The sequence below is a fragment of the Phalacrocorax carbo genome, chromosome 18 (genome assembly GCF_963921805.1).
Source record: "Phalacrocorax carbo chromosome 18, bPhaCar2.1, whole genome shotgun sequence".
Classification (NCBI taxonomy): Eukaryota; Metazoa; Chordata; class Aves; order Suliformes; family Phalacrocoracidae; genus Phalacrocorax; species Phalacrocorax carbo.
The window spans coordinates 10,210,308-10,236,697 of record NC_087530.1 but is presented as its reverse complement, the minus strand read 5'-3'; the positions used below and the strand labels follow the sequence as shown (position 1 = coordinate 10,236,697).

At 49.6% G+C, this 26,390-nt stretch overlaps 2 protein-coding genes across 2 annotated transcripts; both read left to right on the top strand.

The window, feature by feature from the left end:
- Positions 1–1,340: 1,340 nt before the first annotated feature.
- On the top strand, positions 1,341–4,773 carry ATP6V1G1 (ATPase H+ transporting V1 subunit G1). Its single transcript, XM_064468897.1, has 3 exons — positions 1,341–1,496; positions 2,509–2,609; positions 4,000–4,773. The coding sequence occupies exons 1-3, from the start codon at positions 1,415–1,417 to the stop codon at positions 4,171–4,173; spliced, it is 357 nt and encodes a 118-aa protein (XP_064324967.1). The 5' UTR covers positions 1,341–1,414; the 3' UTR covers positions 4,174–4,773.
- Positions 4,774–12,087: 7,314 nt separating this feature from the next.
- TMEM268 (transmembrane protein 268) lies at positions 12,088–24,993 on the top strand. The gene is given in 11 exon segments (XM_009512457.2): positions 12,088–13,125; positions 15,481–15,570; positions 15,572–15,689; positions 15,692–15,812; positions 17,676–17,785; positions 18,340–18,447; positions 19,687–19,836; positions 20,919–21,029; positions 22,687–22,767; positions 23,661–23,846; positions 24,651–24,993. Coding segments are annotated over 11 exon segments (1,416 nt in total). The 5' UTR covers positions 12,088–12,964; the 3' UTR covers positions 24,831–24,993.
- The last annotated feature ends 1,397 nt before the right edge of the window (positions 24,994–26,390 follow it).

Genomic DNA, 26,390 nt, shown 5'->3' with positions numbered 1-26,390 from the left:
GCTCAGATTCAGAGCCAGATGAGACAACTTCCATTTTTGGGCCATTTTCCTTGTAAAACAGCTTGGATCTGGCCCAGCTGAACCCCACCACCTCGCAAGGTGCTGTGCGTATTTTGAATTGGACCCGCATTTTTCTGTCCTTTCCTTTCTGCGCTCACCGATAGCCAGCGCAGCACCAGAGCCGCATCCCCGCGACCGAACCTGCCCTGTTTGGGATGGATGACTTAGGACGAGATTTGCTGGGTTTCCCTCCTGCCAGCCCGGTCCTGTGCCCGATGGGAGCAGCTGGTGCCGTGGCGGACGCCTGCTCACCCCTTTGCACCCAGCGGCTGCTGCTGCTCCCTGATCACCCAGGCTTGCTTCAAAACACAGATTTATGATCAGAGCTCTTTTCCCCATCTTTCATCTTTCTTGTACTGAAGCAAATATAACACTCAATGGACAGGCCTGCTAAGCCCATTTAGTTAATCACTAGGCCTAGATGAAGGTCACCCTGCCAAACACTCATAATTCCTATTCAGCACTATAAATATGCATTTGATTCACTGTCTCCTGTCCCTTCCATCACGTGGGGTGAAACAGGCGTACCAGCAGCCCCCCATTCCTCCCTGCAGTGGTGTGAGTCACTGTCACAGCTCTGATGCTTTGTCCTCGGCAAGAATTGTAGTTTATGCTCTGAAAGTGTTGGGGGAGCCACGTTCAGGGTTTTAAATCATCGCTGGGGTGTGATGGCCAAGGGTTGGGCTGGAGCGGGGTTACAGGTGAAGTAGGTGTGTGTGTTTTGAGTAGAAGAGCCTGGCTCCCCTGGAAGCCGCTAGACAAGGTGGTCCTGGATGATTATAAATTCCCCTGTGTGTTGGTGGCTCCGTGCTCGGGGGTGAGACCCCACGCCCCGTCCAGTCGGGAGGAGATGCTGCAGCCTGGAGGGGACCAAATCTTCCCATTGGGGAGTGTGGTGCTAACGGCAAGGCCAGAGATTAAAAACCATGAAACAAATCATAGAATGCCCTGAGTTGGAAGGGACCCACAAGGATCATCGAGTCCAATTCCTGTCCCTGCACAGGACAACCCCTAAAACAAAATAAAGTCAAAAATAAATAAAGATAAATATAAAAAATAAATACAAATTCCACACGTTGCCTTTCTGAGGGATGTTAAGGGAGGCTTCCTTCAGGGTTTTCAACCTGTTCACTGGCCGGGGGGGGGGGGACACAAAGAAAGCCCTGGGGAACCGGGGCGAGGGCAGTCCGGTGCCGCCGCCGGGACCCGCCGCGAAAATCCCGCGAGGGGGCGGAGCCGGGAGCGGAGGGGGCGGGCCCGGGGCGGGGCCTGGCGGCGGGGCGGGGCGGGGGCGGGGCCTGGCCTGACGCAGTGACGCCGGCGCGGAGCGGGGCCGGGCAGGGCAGGCGCCGCCATGGCGAGCCAGTCTCAGGGCATCCAGCAGCTGCTGCAGGCGGAGAAGCGCGCCGCCGAGAAGGTGGCCGAGGCCCGCAAGCGTGAGTACGGCCCGGCCCGGCCGCCGCGGGAGCCGCCGGTGGGGCCGGGCCGGGGCCGCCCGGGGCGGTGGGGAGCGCGGCCCTGGCCGTGGCCCGCCCCGCCGGGAGCTGCCCCGCTGTGCGAAGGGGCCGGAGCCGCCTCGGGCCCACCCTGGCGGCGGCGGGAGCCCCGCTCCGGGAGCCGGGGGGCCTGCGCGGGGCTCGGGGACCCGCTCCCGGGGCGGGCCGCCATGAGCCCCTCCTTCCGGCAGCGGGGCCCTCAGGCGGGGGAGGCCGGCGCGTATCGGCCTCTTCCCGGCCTTTAATTGTTTTATTGATTTCTTCCTGATGAAAACAGCGTATTTCCATATTGGTGGTTTGACATCTTGTAGAGCCGAGGGAGCCGAATTAGCTTTTCCTGTTAAGCGAGAGAAATTCTGCTTACGACGATACCCGCCTCTACAGTTTCTTCCTGCTTCGAGCATTTTATTTTTTCATTTATTTTTAAATGAAGCCGCCCTGTGTTGCTCTTCCACCCCGACAGCTCTGTGAGAAGGGGTTGTTGTAGCTCACCCTAATGGTGATGACCTCGGAGGGGAGGCTGCGCTGGGAGGCCCAAGCGGGGAAGCTGGTGCAGCAGCCGGTTTTTCTCTCAGTTGCCCAATTTGCCTGAGACAAGCCTAAGGCTTCTTGGTCTTTCCGCCCCTTTCCTTGGGATCACTCGGGGATGTTACCCACGCACATGAGCGAGGCCAAGGTTGTCCAATGCCTGCGCTGGCTCAGAGAGCCCCTCCGCCTCCGCTGCCCGGCGGTGGCTTGGTGGCACACGGGGCAGCTGTGTGCTCCTGAGGCTGGCGAAGCCGGGGGGGCTGCCTGGGGGTGTGGTGCCCCGCTGATGCCTCCTGGAGAAGGAGCTGCTGCTGTAGCAAATGCTGCAGTGATGGCTGTGCACCGGGTAGCTGGAGAGATGTGGGGAAACGCACCCTCGATACTTCCTCTTCTTTATCTCGTTTGGTATGTTCTCTGGAAACAGGAAAGAATCGGAGGCTGAAGCAGGCCAAAGAAGAGGCCCAGGCAGAGATTGAGCAGTACCGCCTGCAGAGGGAGAAGGAGTTCAAGGCCAAGGAAGCAGCGGTTTGTTTTCTAGATCATTCACTGTTATCTACCCAGCCCCTTAGCCTTGCGTTTGGGGTTACTTGCCCTGAGAGCAGCCCTCGGGATGAAACGTGTTGCAGAGGACTACTAACCTAACTGCTTTCCTCTGATGCACAGCCACGTGTCGTGGAAAAACCGGTGGAAATGAATCAGAACATGGTGTATTGCATCTCAACAGCCAGAACTATTGACTGGCAGTGAATTAGCTTAATAAGCTCATGTACTGGCTGGTGCCCTGATGGGTGGCACCTCCCAAAACCTGACAAGCTGTTTTTTATGATGCTAACGTGGTAAAACCACTCGCCTCATAGATGCTGCTCTCCTGCTGAAGCAGGTGTAAGGCTTCATTCTGCTTAGCAGTATTGCTTGCTGTGTCCCAAGGGGTATGTTTCCCTTTCCGTCTGAGCAAGAGGAGGTGTTCCCAAAAGGTGCTGAACAGGGGCCCTTCACCAGCCGAGAGCTGTAGCATAGTCAGGATGTTTCCACTGCCTGTATGGTCCTGTTGGTTCTGAAAACTTCAGAAAATGACCTGGCAACCCTCTCCTCTGTCCGTCTTCTGGTTAGCACAGTGCCACCTCCTCTGTTCTCCTGCATAATAGCCTTTGTGTCAGTAGGGCAAGATTAATTTTTCACAATCACCTGCTAGCTTGGTTCACTAGGCATAAGATACCAGCCAATTCCAGGCTAATAAAGTGGACTTTGCTGCCTGTCAGCTGGTTCTGTTTTATTTATCCTTCTCCAGAGAGAGAAGCTCTTTGAATTTGAGTCCCAGAGTGCTGGTCTCCTTCAGCATACTTTTTCCGTGCCTTTCCCCTGCACTTACAATAGGAATTTGCTCTCTCCGCCCTTGCTTATGGGACAAGAAAGACACTAAGGTGTGAGAGACTCCTTGCTGTGTGTATCACATGGCCCACAGTCCTGTTAGGAAGGCAGAGAGTTTTATAAGGATTCTCCAAGGGTAGAAGCAATGGGAGGATGGGAAGACTGTGCTTAAACTAAATAATGAGTGTTACTTTACTAATGGTGTCTACTACAGTAGTGCCATGGGGTTCCCAGTTCCTGCTGCTGGTACGGTGGGACCTTTATTTCAGGCATTCTTTAGAAGTCCGTGCTCTAAACTGATGGGTAATAAGAGAGGATAAAAGGCATGGGCTGTGGATGAAATGCAGACTTGGGCAAGTTTAGTGGGAAATCCAAGCAGAGACTCCAACAGTACTATTTTTTTTTTAGTGCAGTTCTTCCCCCAGCAAAGATTAGTGGTTGAGATGCAGTGAGCGAGTCCAGAATAACAAAATCCAGAGCTTAGACGTAGTGTTTTCTTTGTCAAGCTACTTGTGTGTGAGCTTTCTCTTTCCCTTGCTATTTGTAGGCACTGGGATCTCATGGCAGCTGCACCACTGAAGTTGAGAAAGAGACCCAGGAAAAGATGAGCGTGATCCAGCAGAACTTCCAGAAGAACCGTGAGGTCGTCCTCTCCCAGCTGTTGTCGCTAGTGTGCGACATCAAACCTGAAATCCATGTGAATTACCGCATCAATGGGTAGTAGTGAAAGGAGGAATGAGAGTACTGGAAATACTGGTAGTAATGTCTGAGCTTCAAGTGGAATGTACAGCTTTTAGCCCTACCTTAACTGTTCTTCTTCTACATGTGTTAAATTATTTCAGTGAGTTGTAGGTCATGAATATCTTGTGGGAGTTCTGTTAGTATCTCTCTTGACACGGATTTGGAGCTTATTCAAACATTAAACAGCCTTGTCTCAAATTTCTGCTAAGTTATTAAATACATATTTAAGTTGGCACATTAATGCTCCCTTTTTATCTGGGTGGTATACAGTGAGAGGCTTTCCTCTGAGAGGTAGAGAGAGAGGTGCTGGCCAGGTTTAAATGCACAGCCTGTGTCGGTAATTGTTGACCTGTGTAACTATATTCTTGTTGACCAAAATGCATTTTTCAGTGTGGTGTTAACCTTTGTGCAGGGGTTAAACCTTGTAAGAAGAATTCTCTGGCTGTACAGTGTTGGCTGGTAATTTTCAGGTGCTTGAGTTTCTCTGTATTTAATACCCTCTGTATATTCTGCTGTTCGCTTGAGTTGCAAGTCTGGCGCTATCACACTTGGAAAGTAAAAACACCTATTTAACTCCAAAGTTTCTAGTCAGTCGTCTTGTTCCTGCTAACTTGTTCTGAGAGTGCTGACAGGTCATTCTGTTGCATGGGAGTCTGGACTCTGAAAAGTGAATATCAAGTATTGATAAAAGAAAGAGTATGAGACACAGCAAATGTCTGGAGGTCGCAGCAGGTAAGTTAAAAACCCATTTACAGAGCTCCTCCTCTTGGCTCCAGTCTGATGCTTTACCTGCCAGATCATTCTGAAAACCTTCAGGAACAAATGTTCTTGTGACCATTAGGGGAAAGAAAATGTTGCCAGTTCACTGGAATAGTCTGACAGCCAGGCGCTTTGCCATAATTGTCCGTCCTTTAGTCAAGTACTGGTCACTGCTTGTTTATGCCAAGGTCATAGAGTATCCTGCTGTACCCAGGAGCAGCGTGAAGTGTGTTGGGATTGTCCGTGCATTGCTTTCTAGTTCTTAAAAGTACACACAAATACATCAAGAGGCTTCATGTTTCAGCAGTTTCTTCCTTTCCCTGCAGAATATTAAATGTAGCTTTGCTTTTTTGTTGAGTTCAGTTTAAGGCTTTTCGTAGAAAAGAGACCTTGACGAGTGCGTGCCTGGTCAGACCTGAGAGTCATGCAGTTGGGGGTCTAAGCAAGAAACCGTATCAATGCTGTTCCTCAGACAGAGCGTTCTGCATTTCCACACGTGCTCGGCGTGGCATTGAAAAGCCTCTCAGACCTGCAGAGTTTGACTGTGACTGGGAGGGAGGAAAGTCATACGGAAGGAACGAATGCCTGCCTGCGGTCACACAGGGCAGTGCAAGAGCAGACTGCTGTGGTGTCTCCTGTTGCAATATTTTATTGTGGTATATTCTAGTTCTGAAAGGATCTCTAGGAATTCAAGCTATGAAACGGGCTGTAAAATTGAAACAAAAGCGCCCTGCAAAGGCAAATGTGCCAGGCTGGGGAAGAAGCCGGGTCGGTACAAGGAGAACAGGTTCAAAGCAGTTTTAATAAGTCTGGTCTAATGACTGGAGAGGTGCTCTGGTCTCATAAAAGCTTGCAGCCGTGCTAATTCTAGTCTGTCCTTCGGAGAGGGAACATTTTCTCCTATTGAGAACAGGTGCTCAGACTCCAGCATGATACTGCTAATAGAAGCCCTGCTAGCTCCAGGCTGTAACTAGCAATTTCATCCTGTTTGTTTATCAGTAAAAGACTCCTGCTCTGTCCAGAAAATATATCGTGTGTGCCCCACTTTCTTCTGTTGTTTCATAAGTTTCCCTTGGTTAATGAGGATTTTCTATCCTTGCTCTCTAGAACAGTAAGAGGCAGGACAAAAGGAAAAACCCTTCCCTGATTACTTCCTCTTGGCAAAGGGTGGTGTGAAGGTTCTCCCTTTAGGACATTGTGTTGCAAGAATATCAGTTTTCTGTAATACATCCCTGAAACTCAACTGCTTAGAATCACCAGCCACTATAACTTTGCACAGAACCGAGTGTTTCCAATTACTGCTCTCCAGGAAGGCTGGCTTCGGCTGCAGTGTAGATATTTTGTTTTAAATTGAGACTCTGTCATTTTACACTGTGGTGCCCTGGGAAAGGGAAACCTACCGCCGTCTTCGTGCCTGAGCCAGGCTGCGCCAGAAAAATGCTCTGCAGGGAACAGTTTTCTACTGACAGGGGTACGGAGTTGGACTCATGACTCCTGGCCTCTGAAATCTGATTTTTCTGGACTTTCTGCAGCGAGTTTGATTTGTAGGAGTAAAACCTCCCCCAGCTGCTAGTACAAAACTGTCTCCAAATTCTCCCGGCTGCTGATCTGTCTGCAGCATCCCTCGCCGATGCGGCCCCACGTGTATGAGCCATAGCTTGCTCTTGTACCACAGAAAGGGCCAGAAGCTGCTTTGGGCACTGCTGTCTGATTACCTTAATTTGAGCTCTCATCCCTTGAAATACCAGCTGGCTGCCAGGACAGAGCCCTGGTGCTGTGGGGAGGTAAGAAGTGGTCAGCACTTGTTGCGCAAACAAAACAAGATGAATCTTGTTGATTCCTCCCAGTTAAAACTGCTTGCAAATAAGCACTTCCCTGGGATCAGTGCAGGCATGTGAGGATTTAGAGAGTCCCGTTTGGCTCCAGGCACATCCATGTTCATCAACAGTGCTTTGGAGTTGATTTTTTTTTTGGTGGAATTTCTTTTCAGACATTATCTATGTATTTATAGAGTTAAAAATTTTCACTTTTAAAATACTATTGAGAATGTCTGTCAGCTGTACCAGCACCAGATGGACAAATGGCTTATTAACACCAGAACAAGCTGTCCAGATGACACTCATAACGTGCAGTACGAGGTACAATTAGGACACGCGTTTTTGTGCTGCTTGAAGCCAGGGTTCAATTTTGAAGGCATGTCTGTGCTGAGAGAGCTTGCTCCCTGCTTAGCTCGTGATGTTCGGTGTGAAGGTCAGCATCTCCTTCTCGCTGCTGCCTGTTTAAGCAAGGAGTTACAGCGCAGTCAGAGCTCAGCACGCCTCCGGGAGGGGAGGCAGAAGGGAAATCAAAGCCCCCAGTCCCACTTGGGTCCGCCTGCTCTGCTCTGTCTCATGATGCTTGGTGGTTTTGGTCGGTTCAGAGCCAGCATGGGTTTGATCCCCTGTGTGTTTGTTGCAGTTAAATCAAAAAAACCACGAGAGAAAGGTCTGGTAATGGACAGGAGGGATGAAATGCGGTGTGTGCAGTGGTGGCAGGGGGGTCCCTCCCCAGGCGTTCACAGCCTCGGTGTTCCCGTAAGGGGCTGCAGAAACCAGGCAAAGGGCAAGGCGGTGCTGCTGCTGGAAGGTTCATTCAGACAGTGTGGACTGGCAGGAGAGTGTGCTGCTTTCAGTCTTAGGTTCATGGGGCTTCCAGTGACATGAGAACAACCAGCATTTAGTTATAGGACCATTATGAGTGATATTTAACTTTTTGTTTGTTGCAGAGAAAGTGATTTTCCCCTCTAAAGATCCCCCCTGCTGTTTTCCCTTCCTCCTTTTCCAAGGTCCAAAGGGAGAAATAAAGGAGGGAAATCACCCCCAACCTCGTATCTGGAGTCCAGGAGTTTGAGGAAGCTTTCATTAAGGGGAGCAGTTTTGACTGCCAGTGCCTTATCACAAACTCCCCCGGCAACTTGATTCGGACAGTTTCAGAACCACAGGAGGGGACCCTAAATTTTCCCCCTGCTATGGCTACTGCTGATCGATGAGCCGTTCCTTGTTCTGCTCTGCTGGATGGTCATGGCAACGTGCCTTGTACAAATCGTTCCTCATTCTTCTGCTCTTGTGAGGTCCCTACACAATTCCTGATGATCTTTATTAAAGCTGGGGCTTTTTTAAATGTGTTAGACGCAAGCCCACCAAGCTGCTGGCAGTCCCTCTCCCCTCCCTCCCTCCCATCCACGGCTTTGGGCTACTGCGCTTTTCCCCACCTGACCCCACTGCAGGCGGGGCGACCTGGCAATAAGCAACTCTACAGAAAAGCTCGCGGTTCCTGGCTGCCGAGGCAGCTCGTGGGAGATGTGAACAGCACGATGGTGTGTCCCAGCAATAGCTGCACGTAGAGTAGCTGGGCTCAGTCTTACAAAAGCACACCTGAATTTTGACCTAAATACTCGTGCGCTCTCTTGCTGTCTGGTGCACCATCGTGCAGTCCTGTAGGTCACAGGTAACTATGTAAAAGGAATGGCGTTCCTTTTCCTTCTCTCTGTCTGTGTGGAACTCCTCATTTTTCCTTTTTGTCTCTATTTTCCTCACCTGGAGTCTCTTCCCCTTCCACCTGGCATCAGTAGTTCTTACATTAATGCGTAGTAAGAAAGAAAAGCCTAGAACCCACTGATCCCAGCTGAGGTTTTGGCTTTAAAGTATGAAAAGACTATCAAGGACCCTCAAGATCAATGTTTTGTTGGAAAAGTTCCCCGAGCTAATCCAAGAAAGGAGCATTGTGTAATCTTTCTTCGAGGTTGAAAGGAGAAAGTACTAATTTCATGCAGAAAAGATTGTATCTTGGGCTGGCATAGGAATAAAAAATAAATAGGTATTAAATTACATTCGGCTGTCTCAAAATAATCTAATAAAGCATCTGCTGGATCAATAGCTGAATCATTATCCAAGGCACATAGCGAGCTTTCCCTCTTTTAATTTGAGATGCAAGAAAGAGGGTTTTACATTACAATAATAAAAAGAATAATACTTTAAGTCTTCATAGGAAAAAGGCAGAAGTAGGGAAAAACCCCGAAGAGCCACACTTTATGCCTTAAGCAAGTGTCAGTTTTCTTTTGAAACGTAATTTAGGGATATTGTGAAATAAAGTTTTCATGTTTAATGAACGTCAATCTGTCAGCTTTGCTGAGCTGTTTAACAAACCCAACTCGGAGTCCGCCAAGACTTTGTCTGCAGCAAAAAGGGAAGGGCAAGACAAGGGTTTTAACAACTTTGTTCTCCTAATTAAGGCTCACTAGAGGGGAAAAATAAAAAGGAAGGGTTATCCACTGACAATGCAGTGTCATCAAAAGAAAATGAGATCTGCCTGTGTTGGCTGCCGCGCACCGTGGCAGCGTGCGCAGCCGCTAACAAGAGTTATGCAGGGAGAAACTGCAATCGCAGGCAGACCGCTGCTGATAAGGCAGGAATAACACGGATGCGTCATCAGCCTTTCAAATATTGGGAAAAAGTGTATCAAATCATGTAATAAATATATAGAGGAAATATGGTCTTTAAAGTCAGAATAGGAGAAAGCAGACTAATGAGGGAACGCCTTGGTAGTTAAAGTAATGGGACTTGAAGTAGTCAAGAGTGATCTAAGAGATGGTGTTGAGACCATGCTAGAGGGTGAGGTTGTCCTGGAGGACAGGAGGTATTGGTGGTAGCTGCCAGTCTGGGAAATAACTTCAAATGCAGATTTTTTTTGTGTGTGCGATCAGGTTCCTTGCAATATATTCATTAATGCAGCATGATGGAACAGGGAGTACAGTTATAATATATGTCCAGGGCACCAAGCTGGGAAGAGATGCAAAGAGTACAGAGAACTGAATTACAATTCAAAATTATTTTGATAAATGGGAGAAATGATCTGAAACTAATAGCATGAGACTCCCAGAAGAGAAGAGTAACGCTGAACTAAAAGAGGTGAAATCAAATACACAAAACCCAAGTAATCAATAACCAACCATACAGCACTGCAGAAATTGCGAAAATGAGGGTGAACTCCCCCGGACTCGGCAAATGTTTTGGTTTTGAAATGAAGTCACCACCGTACAGCACATTGATACCAGTGCCCTGTGTAAGATGGAGGTGAGAAAGAGAGAGGGATGTTACGCTCACGAATGCAGTGAGGGCTCCGTGTCCTCTTTGGATGCTGAGCTTTGAATGAGATGAAAATAAACTGCTCTTTGAATAGAGCACTGAGGGGCCCGGGGAGGTTCGGCAAACGTGGCTCGGAGCGATGGTGGCGGTGAGGCAAGGGGTTTTTTAGTCTGGAGGCTCCGTGATAGTGGAGAAGTCTTGAAATAAATTAAACGTCGTTTGAAAGTGGACAGATGTTTGATTTTTCGCCAGATTCACTGAGCCTAGAAGAAGTAATCAGCTTCATCTGAAATGGGAAAGATTTAGGTTTTAACTGCTTTCTACCAGGAAGGTTGAGGCCCTGCGTGTCCGATAGGTGCGGGGGCTCCGGCATCGCCACCGCTGGAGTCCTGCTGTCCCCGTGTCCCGGGGCTGCGCGCCTGGGTTTTGTCCCCTGAGACCCGTTGGCCCCGGCAGCTGGTTTCGTCGTGTTGGAAGGAAGGGTGAGTCTCATTTGACAGTAGGGTGAAAGTGTCCCTTCGTGAGAAGGCTGCGGTGGGGGGTCATCACTTAATTATCAGAGAGTTAAGACCGGGAAGCAGAAAATAGGCAAAGAGCAAGCGAAGATAGGGAGACTTTGCAAATAGCCTTGCTGTGGGTTTGTGTTAAGTCAGGACTTGCTTCTTCATGGATGCCAGTGACTGAAGCTCAAGACAAACCTCAACCTGCCTTCTCTGATTTGTATAAAGCAAATCCCCAAATCCCCGGCCAGCCAGCACAAGCTGAACATACAGTGAACACGATCCCTCCTGGAAGAGAGAAGTCTGCATTTTCGTTCACTTGCATTTCATTCATTCTCATTTCAATTTTTGGAAGACCTTCATTTTTAAATGGGGCCAGTTTCAGAGGTTGTCAGCTGGGCTCCATGAAACAGAAGCACCTCCAGTCTGCATTGGGATCCTGCCAGCGTCCTCTTTCTGTTTTACAGTCAAATAGTTCCCTATTTGCCTGTCTCCAAACGTCTTTCTAGCTTACTGAGTGACTTTGTATTTGCTGTTAATTACCATCCTCTGTGCTGGCTTTAATTTCTAATGCTCAAGTTTTGGTAGAGCCGTTAGTAGGTAGGATGGGAACGTTAGAGACACATCAGAAACCCAGATATAAAGCATACGTGCAAATACAATGGCAGCTTATTGTCTAGCTAGAATCTAAAATGTGTTGTTTATTAAAATATATTGAATCATTTAATATTTTATAGACTATTCTGTGAGACCCGTGGCTGCAGAATACCTGCTTGGATTGAGAAGATACTCAGTAGGATCTCTCCTGCCTAACAAAAGCATCAAAATTATGCACCGATTAAGATGAACAGAAAACAAACACCTCCCAAAGGTTCCTGAGGGTGTGGCTTCATGCCTGCTGAAGTCAGGAAGAGTCGGCCTGGGAGACCTTCGCTCCACACAACCTGACCTGCGGTTCCATCCTCTCCTTTGGCCCAGATCTGCAACTTCAGGAAGGTGGTTGGGTGGGAAACAATCTCAGAAAAATAACTGAAAAACCTTGCCTTCTGTTTAGGTTCATTTAAGATGCTCTGGAGCTTCCTTCTCGGTTTCTTAGATAGGCATGAAACAGGTGCTTTGAAAACCTTCAGAGGGAAAGCCTGTTAGTCTAAAAGTTTCTAAAAATTTAATAGCGTGTGGCGTTTTTTGCTGCTTCAGAGCAGCAAAACTGGGATTGTTTTAACTTTGGAATTACCTTTTTTTGGTTGTTTTTTTTTTCCTGTTTTTCCCCCCAACACCCCTGCCAGATAAGCAGGATTTTTCTGCTTGTGCTGATGGGATGTGTTGATGCCAAGACCAGCCCACACACGCACCTCTTGCTAAACAAGAGGCGCACGGTGTACATGCTGCAAGTAATTATGAGTTTTGCTTTCAGGTTTATTGCCCCCACAGAGTTTTTGCCTCGGGCATTTTTTGCAGTGAGCTGACAGTGCTCTTTCTAAGCACTTTGGTTGTCATATTCTCCCTCTGTAGGATCCTTGAGTGGGCGAGAAGAGGTGGAAACGAAACCAAAACCTTTGATGAGGAGTGTTTGCAAAAGAACCTAAATCTCTGCATGGCCCTATCTTGGGTGGGGATTTGAGCTGGGCCTTGAGCTAGCGACAGCAGCAAGAAGATTTATCTGATTTTAATTAATACCTGGATGATGTTACTTCATGAGTTGCCAGTTTCCAGTGTCACAAGATCCCACGTGGGTAAGTGGTTTTGAAGTCAGTTCTGTTCCCCATGCAGCCATGTGATGTAATGAACGCATTGCTCAGCAATGCCTGGAACAAGCATGGTTGCAGAAATCCATCTCTCCAAGAGAACAGCATTTTCTCCTGCAATTGTACAGGCACTGCAATGAAGCTTTTCTTTTCTTTATCTTTTTTTTTTTTATAAATGGTTCACTAAGACCAACAGTCACTAAGATACTTGATTCACCCTGTTCCTAGTCCTCATGGATCCTCTAGCTTTGGGTGAGCTGTGAAACCATGATTCCCAGGCAAATGAGTCTCCTCTCCTGTGGTGTCTCTCAGCGTTACCTCTTTGCATGAAAGCAAATGACTTCCCCAGCACATGAAGCTGTTCTGGACAGTCTGTCTGACCATGATCCTACTTCTTTTCTTCAGAGTACAGCAGCTGGAGAGGAAGCTTGCACCTCCCTCCATATCAGTGCAGCCTCTTGTTTTGAGGAGGGCTACGGGTCCCACCCTGTGCATTATCCCTGTTTCTCTGTGCTTTACCATGACCTTTTGCTGAATATACAGTGACCCGTTCTCAGCCTGAGATCTTCATTCAGCTCTTCTGATTTCTGCAACCCTATTGATCATGCTTGGCTTTCACTAATGTATTCACGGCAACTAATCTGATGCAACCTTGGGATTTGTACTTCATGAGTTGTGCCTGGCTGTTTGAAGAGGAGGAGGAGGAGGAGGAGGAGGAGGAGGACAGCCTTCTGTCTGTGGCACTCTTCAGCCCTGCATGGCCCTTAGGGTCCAGCTCCAGCTCTGGACCTCCACCATGCAAAAGGTGAGGATAACTCCTGCAGTGGGATCTACACCCATGGCTGTGCCTTTGGTGGGAAGCGGTTTTGAGGAACTCTAGAGGGTTAAAACCACATTTCTGAAACCAGCCTAGAGGAAAAGTCACATGCACGAGGGAGATTTTGCAAGTTGGTGCTTGCAGCTTGGGGTAATGGGAGGGAGCGTGCGGGGGTGCAGGCTTCTTGCCTTGGGTGAGCTGTGCCTGCTTAGTCTGTGGTCCCTGGGAGACGCAGGGAAGAGAGCACAGGCTGGGCTGTGGGACCTCCCCGCTCAGTGGTGGGACAGCGTGGCGCCTGGGCAGTGGAGAGTTGGATGATGGCAGATAAAGGACGGTGAGGAGGAGGAGTGAGCTGAGCTGGGTTCCTGGGAGCAGGAGGTGAGCTGGACCAGGTAAGCCTCTGCCAGCTGCTCTGGAAATGAAGCAGAAGGACTTGCAGAATGTTTCTCTGCTGTTTAGCTAGGGCTTAGTGGTGTCCTAAAAGGAAGGCTGAAGGAGGCAAAGTCACCAGAGAGACATTAGCATTACATAAAGAAGAGATGTAGAGAGACACAGAGCCTGGGGAGTGCAGGAGATAAGAGGATGCCCCTCCTGTTAGCACAGGAGGAGGCAGAGGAGGATTTGGGAGAACCATCTCCAAAACCCGGCGGTGGTTCTGCAGTAAAAGTCAACAGAGCCAAATGCGCCTGTGCAGCACAAAGAGGTAAAAGCAAAGCTCCTTTTGCTGACGATCTCGTCCCATCTGGGGAAGGCTGTTTCCCTCCTGCAGCCCCCAACGGGCTGGGGAAGGCTGAGCTGCCCTGACCCTGCTGCACCATCCATTTGCTGTCATCTCCTGGGGGCTGTCCTCCAGGGACTCAAAATGCTCGGCATCTAAGCCAGAGAGCCTTGATTCATCTCTAACTTAACATGACAACAGCAATCACAGGGTGGTAGGTTGTAATTAGGTTTTCCTTTTATTTCCTCTGTTTTTTCACCATCTGCTTTGCTGCTGTTCTGTGCGGGCTTTTCTGTCTTGTTTTTCACTTTCCCTTCTGCTTGACACTAACCTGAAAGGATTGAATGCAAAAGGGGAAAGAAGTGAGAAGACTCACTGTTTGAACCCACCTTCTGGTCGGGGAGACGTGCTCCGTAACACGTGCCTGCCTCCGCTCAGCAAGGAAATAGCACTGGGGAGCCGCAGTCAACGTACAGCAGAAGCGCTGCTCACCTGCGCCGGTGAAGAGCAGGTGCTGTGCCCATCCCGTGTACACACACACACGCTGCACACCTCTTGCGCAATGTGTACCATGGCTTGATTCCTTTAAGTGTGAGTTTCCAGCCCTCTGCGGGTTTTTTCTGCAATCAGAAGAACCTTTTGTGTTGTTTCTCTTGCCTCAATTTCCTTTCTGACAGTCCTTCAACTGGTGACTATCCTGGCTTTGTGCAAGGGGGTAATTGCAGCAACACCATCAGCCAAAAATAAAGCAATCCTCTTTGGAAGGAGAGCAGATGAGCTCTGCGAGGGACTCTTACAGCAAGAGACAGCAACAGGCTCCTCGTGCAACAGTAAGGCCAAGCAGAGGTTAAAAAGTAAATGAAAGTTTTGGAGAGCCAGCGCGGATGCAGTTGAGCCACGTGAGCGGAAGATAATTGAAAAGTAAACTTCAGGGTCTTCCAAGCATTTGCTTTAATAACCACCCACAGGCCCTGGCGCAGTAGGTTAGAGACCTACGTCAGCAGCATTTGCCTGGAAAACCGTGAGCACGGTGCTTGCTGCGGGGACGTGCCCCATCGACTCCTGGCACTGCCTGCGGCAGAGGGGAGAGGGGAAAGGAAAGCAGAGACCCTCAAAGGCTTCGCTGCTGCTGGGTGAGAGCTCTGCTTGCCTCTGCCTTCGGAGGATGCATTTTTCTTCATTACCTGCGCTGCTTCCTTTGTATGGTGGGGAATTATCCCCCGCGTCAGTGAGCGGGGCGCCTCGCTTCCAGGGAAGGGCGTTTACACCTGCTCCACTTTCCCCTGAAAGTGCCCGCTGAAAGCAACAGTAAAAAGCCTGTTGCCTTTGCGAAGAGAAATCCTGCCTATTCTTTGATTAATTGTTTACAAAATACGAATCCTTAAGGCTGGGAGGATAATTTAAGGAATACTTAAGGATAACTTTTCCACCTATTAAAAAAAAAAAGTCATTGGAGCAGAAGGCGAGCCTGTGCGTGCTGCGCTCGTGGCTGGCTAACACCTACCCGGTGATAGCATCCGCAGGGAGCGGGGTTCAAAGAGCAGAGTACACCCAAGTGGTCTGCGCTGTTACCCTCTGTTTGCTTTCTCTGCAAGGTCCGGAGTTTTTTCTTTTCTGCTTTTCAGGGCTAGAAAATGCCTCCTTGCTCATGGAAAGCAAGATCTCGAGGAAGTCGCCAGTGGGAGTGTGCGTGAAGATTTCACAATCTGGTCCCCACAGGAGAGCCAGCCAGCTGCCTGCTGCCTTGGGGCTGAGTTGGCATTTCTTAACAGTGAAAGACAAGGTGGATGTACAAAGCGCTGGATTTCTGACAATACGACATAGAGTCCCTCAAAGAGAGGCACCTTCAGCATGGCCCATAACAGCCAAGCTGGTGGAATTGAGAAAAATGGGTCACTTTCCTCCATCCTGTATTGTAAGAGTGATTTAAAGGAAGGATCCCTGCAGTGGGTGAAAGGTAAGCGAGCAACTTGATGATAAGGAGGGGGGCAGTACTGACTACAGCACCCTTAAAATAACAGAAGGCAGATTTTTCAAAGGCACTTCTTAACAGCATCTCATTTACAAAAGTGATTAAAGATTATGGATGTTTCAGCATTTTGAGGAGGGGATGGACACACTTTGACTTGTTTTGGAAAGCCTGATGCATAGAGTGAATGGGCATCAAGTGATTGAAAATCAGGACCCTGGAAGTCCTCTTCTCTTAGCCTTCAAAAGTCAAGGAATATTTGGGAACCTTGACCTGTGCTTTCCAAGTGACTGCCTACCCTGGTAACAATTTGCTCCGTCTCTGCAGCACTACTTTGGAAACTGCCTGAGGTGCTGTGCAGAGATGGAAGGCAGTGCCATGGATGGCTGTGTGTGCTGGGACCTCCACACACCATTCAGCAGGGCGCCCTTTTTGCTTGCTCAGTTCATGGCACCTCCTTAGTGCTCAGTTTTTGCAGGGATGAAGCAGCTCGTGTCACTCCTGCAGGCTCCAGCAGAGCTCAAGGAGCTGAGCCCCTCTGCAGATCGCGGGTATCTCAGGTTGGCATCCAGTGTTGTGCCGAGCAACTTGACCAAAGCCATGGAGAACAGGAGGGCCGAGCCCAAGGCTGGGGCAATTCGTTTTTATTCTTGCTTTATACTCACCGCCTCCACTGCTCTGTGTCAGGAGGAGATAAACCTTGGCGAACAAACAGGACCTTGTTATCCTGGAGGTTTCAGATGCATCTGCTCTTCCCTTTTTGACTCGATGCAGTCACGCCCTGTCGTAATGTAATTGCCTCATTTCACTTGGCATCTCCTGTTCCTGAGCAGTGAAGAGTTGATGAGGATGGAGGACGTAAGCGGGAGAGAAGGGGGAGGTGAGTGCACGCTGTGTTTCAGCCAGCGCAGCAGTCTGGGAGAGCACCAAGTGGCAGTGGCAGCAGGAGCAGCCCCAGGGGACACCTGGCTGACCCTGGATCTGCAAAGGGGAAGTGAAGCTGGGTGAAACGTTCAGTGAAACAGGATCTCATCTGAACAGGCCACTTCCTTAGACCCGATCTCTTCCTCTTGACATAGCTCAGCTTGTGTAAACTCTAGATGAATGCCAGATGGGATGTCTGGAGTTCACAGCTCTCCTGTGCCACTCCAAGGCTGCTCTGCCTCAGCTCCAAGCAGCCTGTTCCTCAAATCTAGGACAGGCTGTCCTCACGCTTTCTAGGCTCCTGGCTGCAACTTGGGTCTCCAGATTACATCTCTGATCATAGCCCTTGCTGAAACTGGGAAGCCGAGAGCCTTGAGCAGAGCTGTGCTGTCCAGGAGCACTGCTGGAGAGGGGACCTCGGTGCTGGAGGACCTGTGGAGCTCATGCTCCAGAGCAGCCCTGCCACATCCCAGATAAAGGGATTATTGGAAAGCACTTTAATTTGATTGCTCAAACTTTTTCTTGGGGTGGGCGGGGTGGGCAGGCAATGGGAGATCTCTCTAAAAGGTAGGTAGCCTTAGAAACACTGAGCAGCTTAAGTCCATTGTCCTTTCAGTTAGGGTTCAGTGAGGCAAGACATTATCTTGCTGTAGATCAGAGCATCATGTTATCTGTGACTGCTTACTCCTGGAATGTGTTTGGGGTTTCCTCCCTTTTTGTAGGTTGTTTCCTTACAGGGGACATCAGACTGCTTCCAAAGGTCCTTGTGATGTTCTTAGAAATGTCCAAGGGGGGGGATTCTGGATCCATTTGAAACATGTCAGGGTGGTCTGCGTTCCTCAGCCAACCCTTTGCCATGGGGTCCTTAGCTGCTGGGAGAAAAACCCATGCCAGAGCCATGCTCATGACTCCTTTGGGCTCTTGCAGAACCCCTCAACGGCCAGGTGCTCATGGTGCTCAGCATGGCCAACAACTGCTCAGCTACCTCCTTTGACATGGAGCTTTGCGCAGAGAAACTGAAGTCCCTTGGGGTTCAGGTAAGCTCCTCATGCGCTATCTCCCCTGGGGACCCTGTAGGAGTGAATGCTAGCTGGATTAGCATCATTTGCATTTGCAACCACATCACATACGTTGTGTTTTTTTTTTTGTTTGAGAGTTGATTCAGTTCAACTTCAGTCTATTCCCCATGGATGGACCACAAGTCAGCTTGTGATCTTGGCTTAAACCTCTGTGAAGAAACCCATTCAACATCGGTTCTAGTGCATTGCTCGAAAGTCAATCTGATGGGATGGGGCATCCCTGGGACAACCTGTCTTGTCCTTTGTCATAAAAAGGTGGTTTTCTCTTGTGACTTTCCCTGCACTTTCCAGGGAGATATTACTCACTGCAAATGAAGCAAGAACACAAGTTTTTGGTGTGTGACAGCCGTATGGATGAGATTGGAGGTGTGCTCTGCGGGAGGGTGCTCTGGGACACAGCTTTCAGTTGCAGTGCCGGCCTGGCCCCACGATGACTGCCCAGGCTAGTTCTGGTGGGACTAGGAGCTCGAAACTGGAGGGTGACTCTAGTTTTCTGTTTGCTCCCTGTGCAGGTGGCAGCGGATCAGTGGAGTAGGTTAATCCAGGATGCTGTCCTGAAGCCTGAAGTGAGACGGTACATGTTGTACAACTCCAGGGCGTTCCAGCTAGCCATCGCCGTGGTAAGGACAGCGGCGTCTCTCGCAGGCTTGCCATAGACATGCACTCGCTGAGATGCGTCAGGACCTACACCTGGGGTTCTTGTGCCCAGCAAGGAAGAGAGGTTTCGGTGGGGAGGAGATACTGGTTTTCACGCATCCTAGTGGGCTCCTTTGGAAACCCCCATTCATAGTATTTCTGTAGATGGAGGGCAAGGCACCTTCTCCAGCCCCCTTGCTGGTAGTCTCACCAAAGCAGGCTGTCTGTGGTTGGATAACCAGGATATGCTGAGGTAGTAGTACCTATGTCAGACCTTTTTTTTAACTTGATTCTAAAAATCTGTAGATATTCTGCTCCTGACGCCAATTTAGACAATGGAGCAGTCAACTTCAGTTACTGAGGTGATTGTCTAGTCTTGGTTGTCTTCTTCTGGTGACAGAAGCTTCTCCAGGAACCCCAACCATTAGCATCTACTGTAAGGCTGATACTTTGCACCGTGCTGAGGGTGTGATAAAATCTGACTCCTTCATTTTAGTTGCATTTACTTTTTCGGATAGCCATTATACACTTGTCCTCCTTTTGCTAATATTGTAGGAACTGGTGCTCAGTGTTTTGAGGATTTTGGTGCCTGTTTAGTGTAAATGAGTTATATTATTGCAAGATGATGCTGTGACGCGCTGTGCTGTACACGTCGTATTAGCTTCTAGGCAAGCTCCTGCCCAAATGCATGCTATCTGAAGTAAAGACCAAACGAACTCAGTTTTGCCTGTCTTTATGCAAAGGCCAAGTTTGTCAGTCCTTAACATAGTCCTTGAGCCCAGTGTCAGCGTCCACCATTTGAGCGTTATTGTAATTGAGTAGTCTCTGCACCACCTTGAGTGCTCTGACATAGGAGCTTTCTAAATACGGGGACTATCAGAAGTATTATCAATATGCCTCAGTGAGTGCATTTCTTATCTAAATGGAAGAACTCGGTTGAAATCCTTCCTAGGTATGAATCATCATTAATAATTCACTCTCTGTCTTTGATGACCGGTAATTTTTTATAATAAACTAGGGCTCACTCAGTCCTTCTAGTCCTTTCTTTCCCCTATTTAGTACTGGAAAGAACTTCTGTCCTTTCTCACCCTCTGAAAATCTTGTGTGATTAATTTATGGTAAGGTGTTGCCCGGGGAGAAGGGACCAGTAGTTTTCTTCTTCCCTTGACTTTTCTCACTTTCATAGTTTTGTGAGCATCATCAGTCTCTCTGGGTTTTTATAGGTTTTCTACATGTCTCTCTGGACAAACATTTACTCCACAGTCCAGCTCTGTTCCTTCAGACGCTACTGGGAGGCCAGCGTGCTGGTGACCCTGGCTGCCGTAGCCGTCACTGTAGTTGTGATACTGGTTATCGACCGCCGCCAGAGGAAGGTAAGAGGAGGCTGCTGTGGGCAGGCACGCAGCGCGCGGGGAGCAGGACTCCCTCCCACCAAAGCGCTGGGACCCAGGTCACCTCCCAGATTCATATGAAGAATACAATCATCTGGGGAGGAAGGAACACTTTTACAGCAGGCTCAGAGATCAGGTTCAGGCAAGGGATGTTTTACAGCCAAATTACGTGTCGTAATGCCTGAAATGTAGGCGGTGGAGCCCGGCAGGCTGGCTCAAAGCGCCTGCTGTCGCTGGAGACAAAGCAACTCTTGCAGAGCGTGGTTCGCACTCCCACGGCTGGTGGGAAGGCACAGGGGCTCGCCGGCAGAGCCAGCTTCTGCCCACGGTCCTTGCAGTCTTGGCTGAGTGCAGCCGTTAATGGCATTGTTTTCTTGTGTTGCTGTGGTGCTCTGGACTTGCAGCAGGTCCAGAACAAGATGGGAGCTCCTAACTTGTAGATGTTGCAATAAAATTACAAAACCGAGGTAGATTGGGTGGTAGAAGGAAACAGGGAGATGAGGTTAGCATGAGAGGCAGCCAACCTGCAGCATCCACTGCTTGGTTGTTGTCAACTTTTGTTTGCAGGAATCACAGGGCCATGGAAATTTCTAAGGAGTGATCTGAAGAATAATATGGGAAAAGTGTGATTCAAAATCCAGAGGAGGCTTTGCACTGATTTTAACGGATTTTGGAGCAAGCCTCTAATGACAGCTATGCAATGACTCTTCCAAAGGGAAACCTGGCAAACGTGCAGGTGCACAGAGGCTCAGGAAAGGAGTCCTTCACCCAGGGACTGCTGGGGAAGGAAGAGGGAACACGATACGGGAAGTCAATTCTGCTTCAGACATCTTGTCCATAAGAGAAATAACCCTTAATGAGATTTCTGGCTGCGCAGACATCCGCTAGCGGTGGCTAGGCCGGTACTGGTGGCTGACGACAGTCCTGCCTGACCGCAGACTGCTCTTGCCACTGCTTTCCTTTCAGAGACTCGGTATTTGGGATTATCCAGCTGCAGTTGGTAGCTGTAGGCTGGCCCAACTTTTGTTGTAGAATGTGTTAATTTTACCTGCATTCTTTAATAGATAAATATGAATACAGATGTGAGGCTGGCAGCTGTCAATGAAATCTTTATTAAACACAGTTTAATACTGGGGATTACAGATGCCCTGGACGGGCCACACAACATCCTACAAGTATCCTTTCTGTAGGGAATCATTTGTACCCCTCCTGGGGAGCTAATGATGTGGAGGTATTTATTGGTGTTATGATCCATGAGGATTTCCAGTGGGTGGGATCTCTAGGATTTGTTTTTTCTCCTGTTGGATGGCATGAGGGATTGGATATTTTTCCTTCTCCTATGAGTGTGGACTGGGAAATGCCCAAAGGCAATTGGAAATGATAAGTCTAAAAGATTGAAGTGGGATTAGTCCTTTGGGCAGGCAATTATCCCTGGAAGTGTATTATACTTACATGACAGTGATGATTCATACTGTAAGCAGAGTGACAGCAATGTGCTATGGCAAAATCCCCCCAACAACACAGAGAAAACCAAAGTCCCCGTCCCTGGGAGCTCATGTTCTGCCTTGCCGAGACAAACTAAGCCAAGCGCCTCTGCTCTCCGGGTGATTTGTAGCCCTGGGCTCCCTCCTTCAGGCATGTTAGAGAACTTGATTTCATGGGGTGCGTGCCTGGGAGCCAGGTCTGTAGCTGCCAAGCACTTCTGACCTTCATGGCCTTTTAAAAACACAGGTTGAAGAAACTGGGTAGGGGGAGGCTCATTTGCTGCTTTTTAGAGATAACTTTTCTGGACTAGACAAAGATTTAGGGGAAAAAAAGGTTTCAAGACAGGAAGAAAGTGTTAAAGGAAGGTGAGAGAGATGGTCTCCCAGATTTGCTGGTGGACCTCACGCCCGCCCCATATATACTGATAGGTATGAAATAGAAATGGAGAGGGAACCAAGGCTGAAACACAGGGTCAGAGAAGGTTGTGGGGAGTACCGCAGGAGGGCTGGCAGGGGTGAAGTCATGCAGGATGAGAAGGAAACACTTAAGAAGCTGAATTACATGTTTGTTCAGACCAGTATAGTTTTGCACCGCAGTAAGTGAGGACTAATCCAAGGAGCCTCCACCTCAACCTACGTGCCCAAGAACTGCCTAAGAGCATGAAACAACCCAAGGATTTATGATTTCTGCCTCCTCCAATGTCAGATCTGTTTTAACCCTCTAGCTTTTACACTGTTCCTGAATCCCCTTGACAATGGCAGCTTGAGTAAATATACAAGGGCAGACCTTTGGCTGCCTTCTGGGGGGCTGCCGCTCTCAAAGCTGGCAGGACTCACATCCCCAGCACGTTGCTCTTGGAAGACTCTTCACAAACAGTGCCTCTGTCCTGAAGACAAGCACCAAGTACAGTCAACTTTCTAAAAAATGAATGGAATGAATCCCTAGAAACAAAGGAAAGAAAGCAGGAAGGAGTTTAGGGAAGATAAGTCAAGGTGACCTACCAATTTATTTAGATGTAAGGCCACTGAGGTGAGTGATGGGCAATGGCCCTGGGTTATCCCAATTTGTGCCCCCAAGGAAGATTGGCTACGCTCTGGGGCAATGTCCGCCTTCCCTGCTACCCCTTTTCTCTCCCCCTTTACCTTGAGGTTTTGCCTTAGCCCAGACCCTCTTGCCTTAAAATTATCCCTGCGATGTGTTATTTGGTTCCTGTCTCCTGAGCATCCCGTGGGCACCACCTGCTTTTGCTCCGCTTCCTGCAAAGTCCGTACCACGATCCGCACGGAGGCAGAGGGCTGCAGAGGGGGAAGCATGGAAAGACCCCTTCCTTAACCCTGCCCGTCCCAGCTGTGGTTTGTGCACTTCAGCCCGGAGCGCTGCCTCCAGTCCTTGTCATCCCACATCATGGACCTGCAGAGGACGCGAGAGGTGAGTGATGGCAGAGGCAGCCCGAGCTCCCACGGTGACACGTACAGGTCCGTCCCTACCCCCCAGCTTTGGTGCGATGGAGGTGGGCAAGGAGAATTGAGTGTTTGAGTGTCCTCCTGGGCATCCCCTGCTGTGAACTGGGAGATGGACAGAATGGGAGGTGGATAAACAGCATCAGTCGGTGCCCAGTTCAGTGGGAATTTGTTTAGGCCCTGTGGTATGTGCGTGTCTGGATAATTAACCACACAACTTTAATAAAGGAAAGTAATCAAGAATCAAGGGCAAATTTTGAAAGCATGTGTCACAACTTGAAATAGCTGACACCTTGAGCTGTCCTCCTGAAAAAAATGGGATAGCCTGAGGAATAAATAAACGCTGTACTGGGTTAACTGTATAAAAAACGTTGTCCTCTTGGCCTCCAGAAAATGTTTTCCCCTATATGAGTATATAATATACAAACACCGCACTCTCCTGCAGCAAATTGCCCTTTCTGGCCATGGCCACAGGAGGAGAGGTGAAGGGGTGCAACCCTCTGAAAATCTCAAGGCTGCTCCTCTCCCTGGATGGACCGACAGATGCAGACTGGGGGATGGGCAGTAACACACCAATTCACATATTGGCTGATACAGTTCATATAGTTTTTAAAGACAAGATTCTCCACGCCAGGCTGTCACCATCGTGATGAGAGGCAGTGATGGCAGTGGGGCTGTGGGATGAAGACACTCAGCTGCAAGTGCTGGGCACAGCTTTTGGCTGATGCTGGTTTTTAGTCTTGGGATGATAATTCACAGGAATGAAAAACCTGCAGGAGGAAATTGTGCCCTTTAAAGGCTGTCCTCGGGACAGCACTCCTGCCTGCCTTTGGACATCCCCCAAACCTCTTTCTCTTCCAGTCGGGCTTGCGGCACAGCCTGGACCAGCTCTGTGTGGTTATGGAGGTGGCGTTTCAGCCCGACCCAGGGACGGAGGAGGAGGCTTTGCATGAAGAGTCCCCTCTTTTATCCAGCCGGGTGAACCTAAATAAAGAGCCTGTGACATGCAACGAGCTGCTCCACCTCGTGCCCGAGGGCCCGCCAGAGGTAATAAGAAATATCCCTCCCTGATGGGCAGAGGTACCGAATCACTTCACCAGGTGGCTGGACTCCAAAACTCATCCCAGCAGCTGCTGGGGTCACCTCCTTTTTCACCAGTAGGAGCACCTGGAAGCCTGGGGGTCCACATACACCTTCTCCAGCCCTGGCACTGCTGAGCAGTTAATGCTTAATCGTTGAGGAATTAATGGATTAGGCTTTTCCTTGCTGGTGGCTGGGGGTCCCCGTTTGGAAGCCAGCCTCTCCCGAGGGTCTGTGCAGGGACCCAGCACTTGTGTCTGGGCTGGGGATGAGGCATGGCCACGCTCAGCCTTTGTGTCCTCTGTGGAGCGCGCCTTCAGAGACTTGTGCCGTGCTGAGCAACAAATGCGTCCTCATTCCCGCTCAGCAAGAAGCTTCAAAATGGATGGTTTTGATTTATTTCTGTTTTTCTGCTCGCTGTTACTAAATGAATTTGGTGCAGGTGACATCCCTGCTGATTGAAGCGCTCTGGCTGTCTACAGGGAAAAAAAAGTGCCGGGAGGCAGTGACAGAGCAGGCAGGTCCCCAAGCAGCCTGGCTCCCCGGCCACCCACTGGCGAGTGGTCATTTCATGTCACTCCCCCGTGGGGACAGTGTGCCAGCACTGCAGACCAGAAGGGGATCTGGGACACTTACATATGCCATTGGCTCCTGTCCTGCTTCTTTCAGATGAGGCCAGTCCTCGAGTGAGGGAGAAAATGGTATTTAGTGTATCATCCACTCTTCCTGCAGGGAGATGCTCTGCTCTGACGCCTCTCGTGCTCCTTGCAGGTGATGGCCCAGCAGCTCCTGGTGATATTCAGTGGATGCTATGTCCGGCTCCTGGTCACTGGCCGGCTCCCTCGGGCCGTGGCAGGGGGGCACCTGGAGCACAGCAGCGTGCCCTGTCTCTGCCAGTTTATCGAGACCACTGTGCTCAACACACACCAGAGCTGGTTCACAGGCAGGTGACCAGAGGGGGCCGGGAAAACATTGAAATAAAAGCTTTCTATACAAAACAGTGTGAAGACGCCATGGGGCAGAGGAGAGGGCTGTAGTCACTCATCCTGGACTTATCTGGATGAATGAATGGAGATATGAATCTAATAAAACATGCAAGATACCAGAAAGCTGCTTATCTTTGAGACCCTCTGCCTGCCCACTGGCCTGGTGTGAAGGAGGTACTCTGAGGAGTCAGAAAAAATGCAGGCACAGCCTGGAGCTCCATTGGGAAATTTCCTGGTGGTCTTACCTGGGGGTCGCGGAAAGCTGCAGGGAGTACCTGCAGGTGCCAGCCCCACACCTTCAAAAGGAAGTATGTGGGGTTTTTTAGAAGAAGGAAGATGGGGAAAAACCAGTGCATAGCAGTGTTATAAATGTGATATTTTCTCTGGATTATGTTTGTGTCACATAGCTGTCAGCGAGCGTGAGCTTTGCCCTGCGACAGATACGGGCAATGTCTCCGCCGATGACTTAGCAAACTGTCCAGTTAAGAACCAGCTTGGGGTGGTGCTCGGTACCTGCCACTTCTGCTGCCTCTCCTGGGAGGAGGGTGATGGATGTCTTGATGATTCATGGGATGAAGCCTTAAAGAAGGCACCGTGCACTGTGTATCCTCCAGGGTATCCTGGAGCACAGCTCTTCTTAGACTCTCCTTTCAGCTGCATTTTGGGACAGGCTGATTTCTTTTGGTTTTCCTTTCCCCCCACTGGGTTTGCACACAGCATGTAAGAGGAGCCAGTGGTAAGCAGGAGACCTCTGCCTTTGCGTGGAGTCCATGAGGGAATGGGAAATGAAGCGCTGTAAACCTACAAGAGGTTGTGTGCTCAGGTGGTGCCCATGAATGGAGAGCTGCTGTGTGGTCCAGGAGCTGCTGGTGTCCTCCTCTGTCCCCAGAGCCAGGCATTTCCATGAAAATCAGGTGAACGCGTGCACTGATGTTTACCTGACTACATAACCACACGGTTTGGTGGTGGCAGCTGTCCTGGGAAGTGGCAATGGTCAGAATAAAGAGTTGTAAGGTCTGTGTCTTCCAGCCTTGCTGTGGCCGAACATGCATGGGAGATTTGGGTCTGTTCTGCAGCTCCCAGCCTGCCTGCCCACCCTCCCTCCCTCCCCACCCACCCAAAGCCCTGCATTCCCCAGGGCAGGGTTTGTGCTTCTCCTACCTGAACAAAGCTCTGCACAGGACACCTGCTCCACAAAAAGCCAGGAGGGTCTTAAAATCAAGGTCACTAGTTTGTGCACATCCCTCCATCATGTACATCCCATCCTTCCACTGAGCATCTCCCCCTCTTGCGATATTGTACCAGAAAAGCCTTTGGTACTGAAGGCCAAATATTCGCTCAGGGTGGCAGCAAGAGACTGAGCCCTGGAGACCCGGGAGCTTAGTGCCAGCTCTGCCCAGGGGTGTGGGGTGACTCTGACCCCTCCCCTGTTGTTCCTGCCACAAGCAATAGTGAGACAAGGTCTGTCTCTTCCTACACGAGCTGCAAGGCGAGCCCCAGCAGCCAGCCCTGGTGCTGCCAAAGT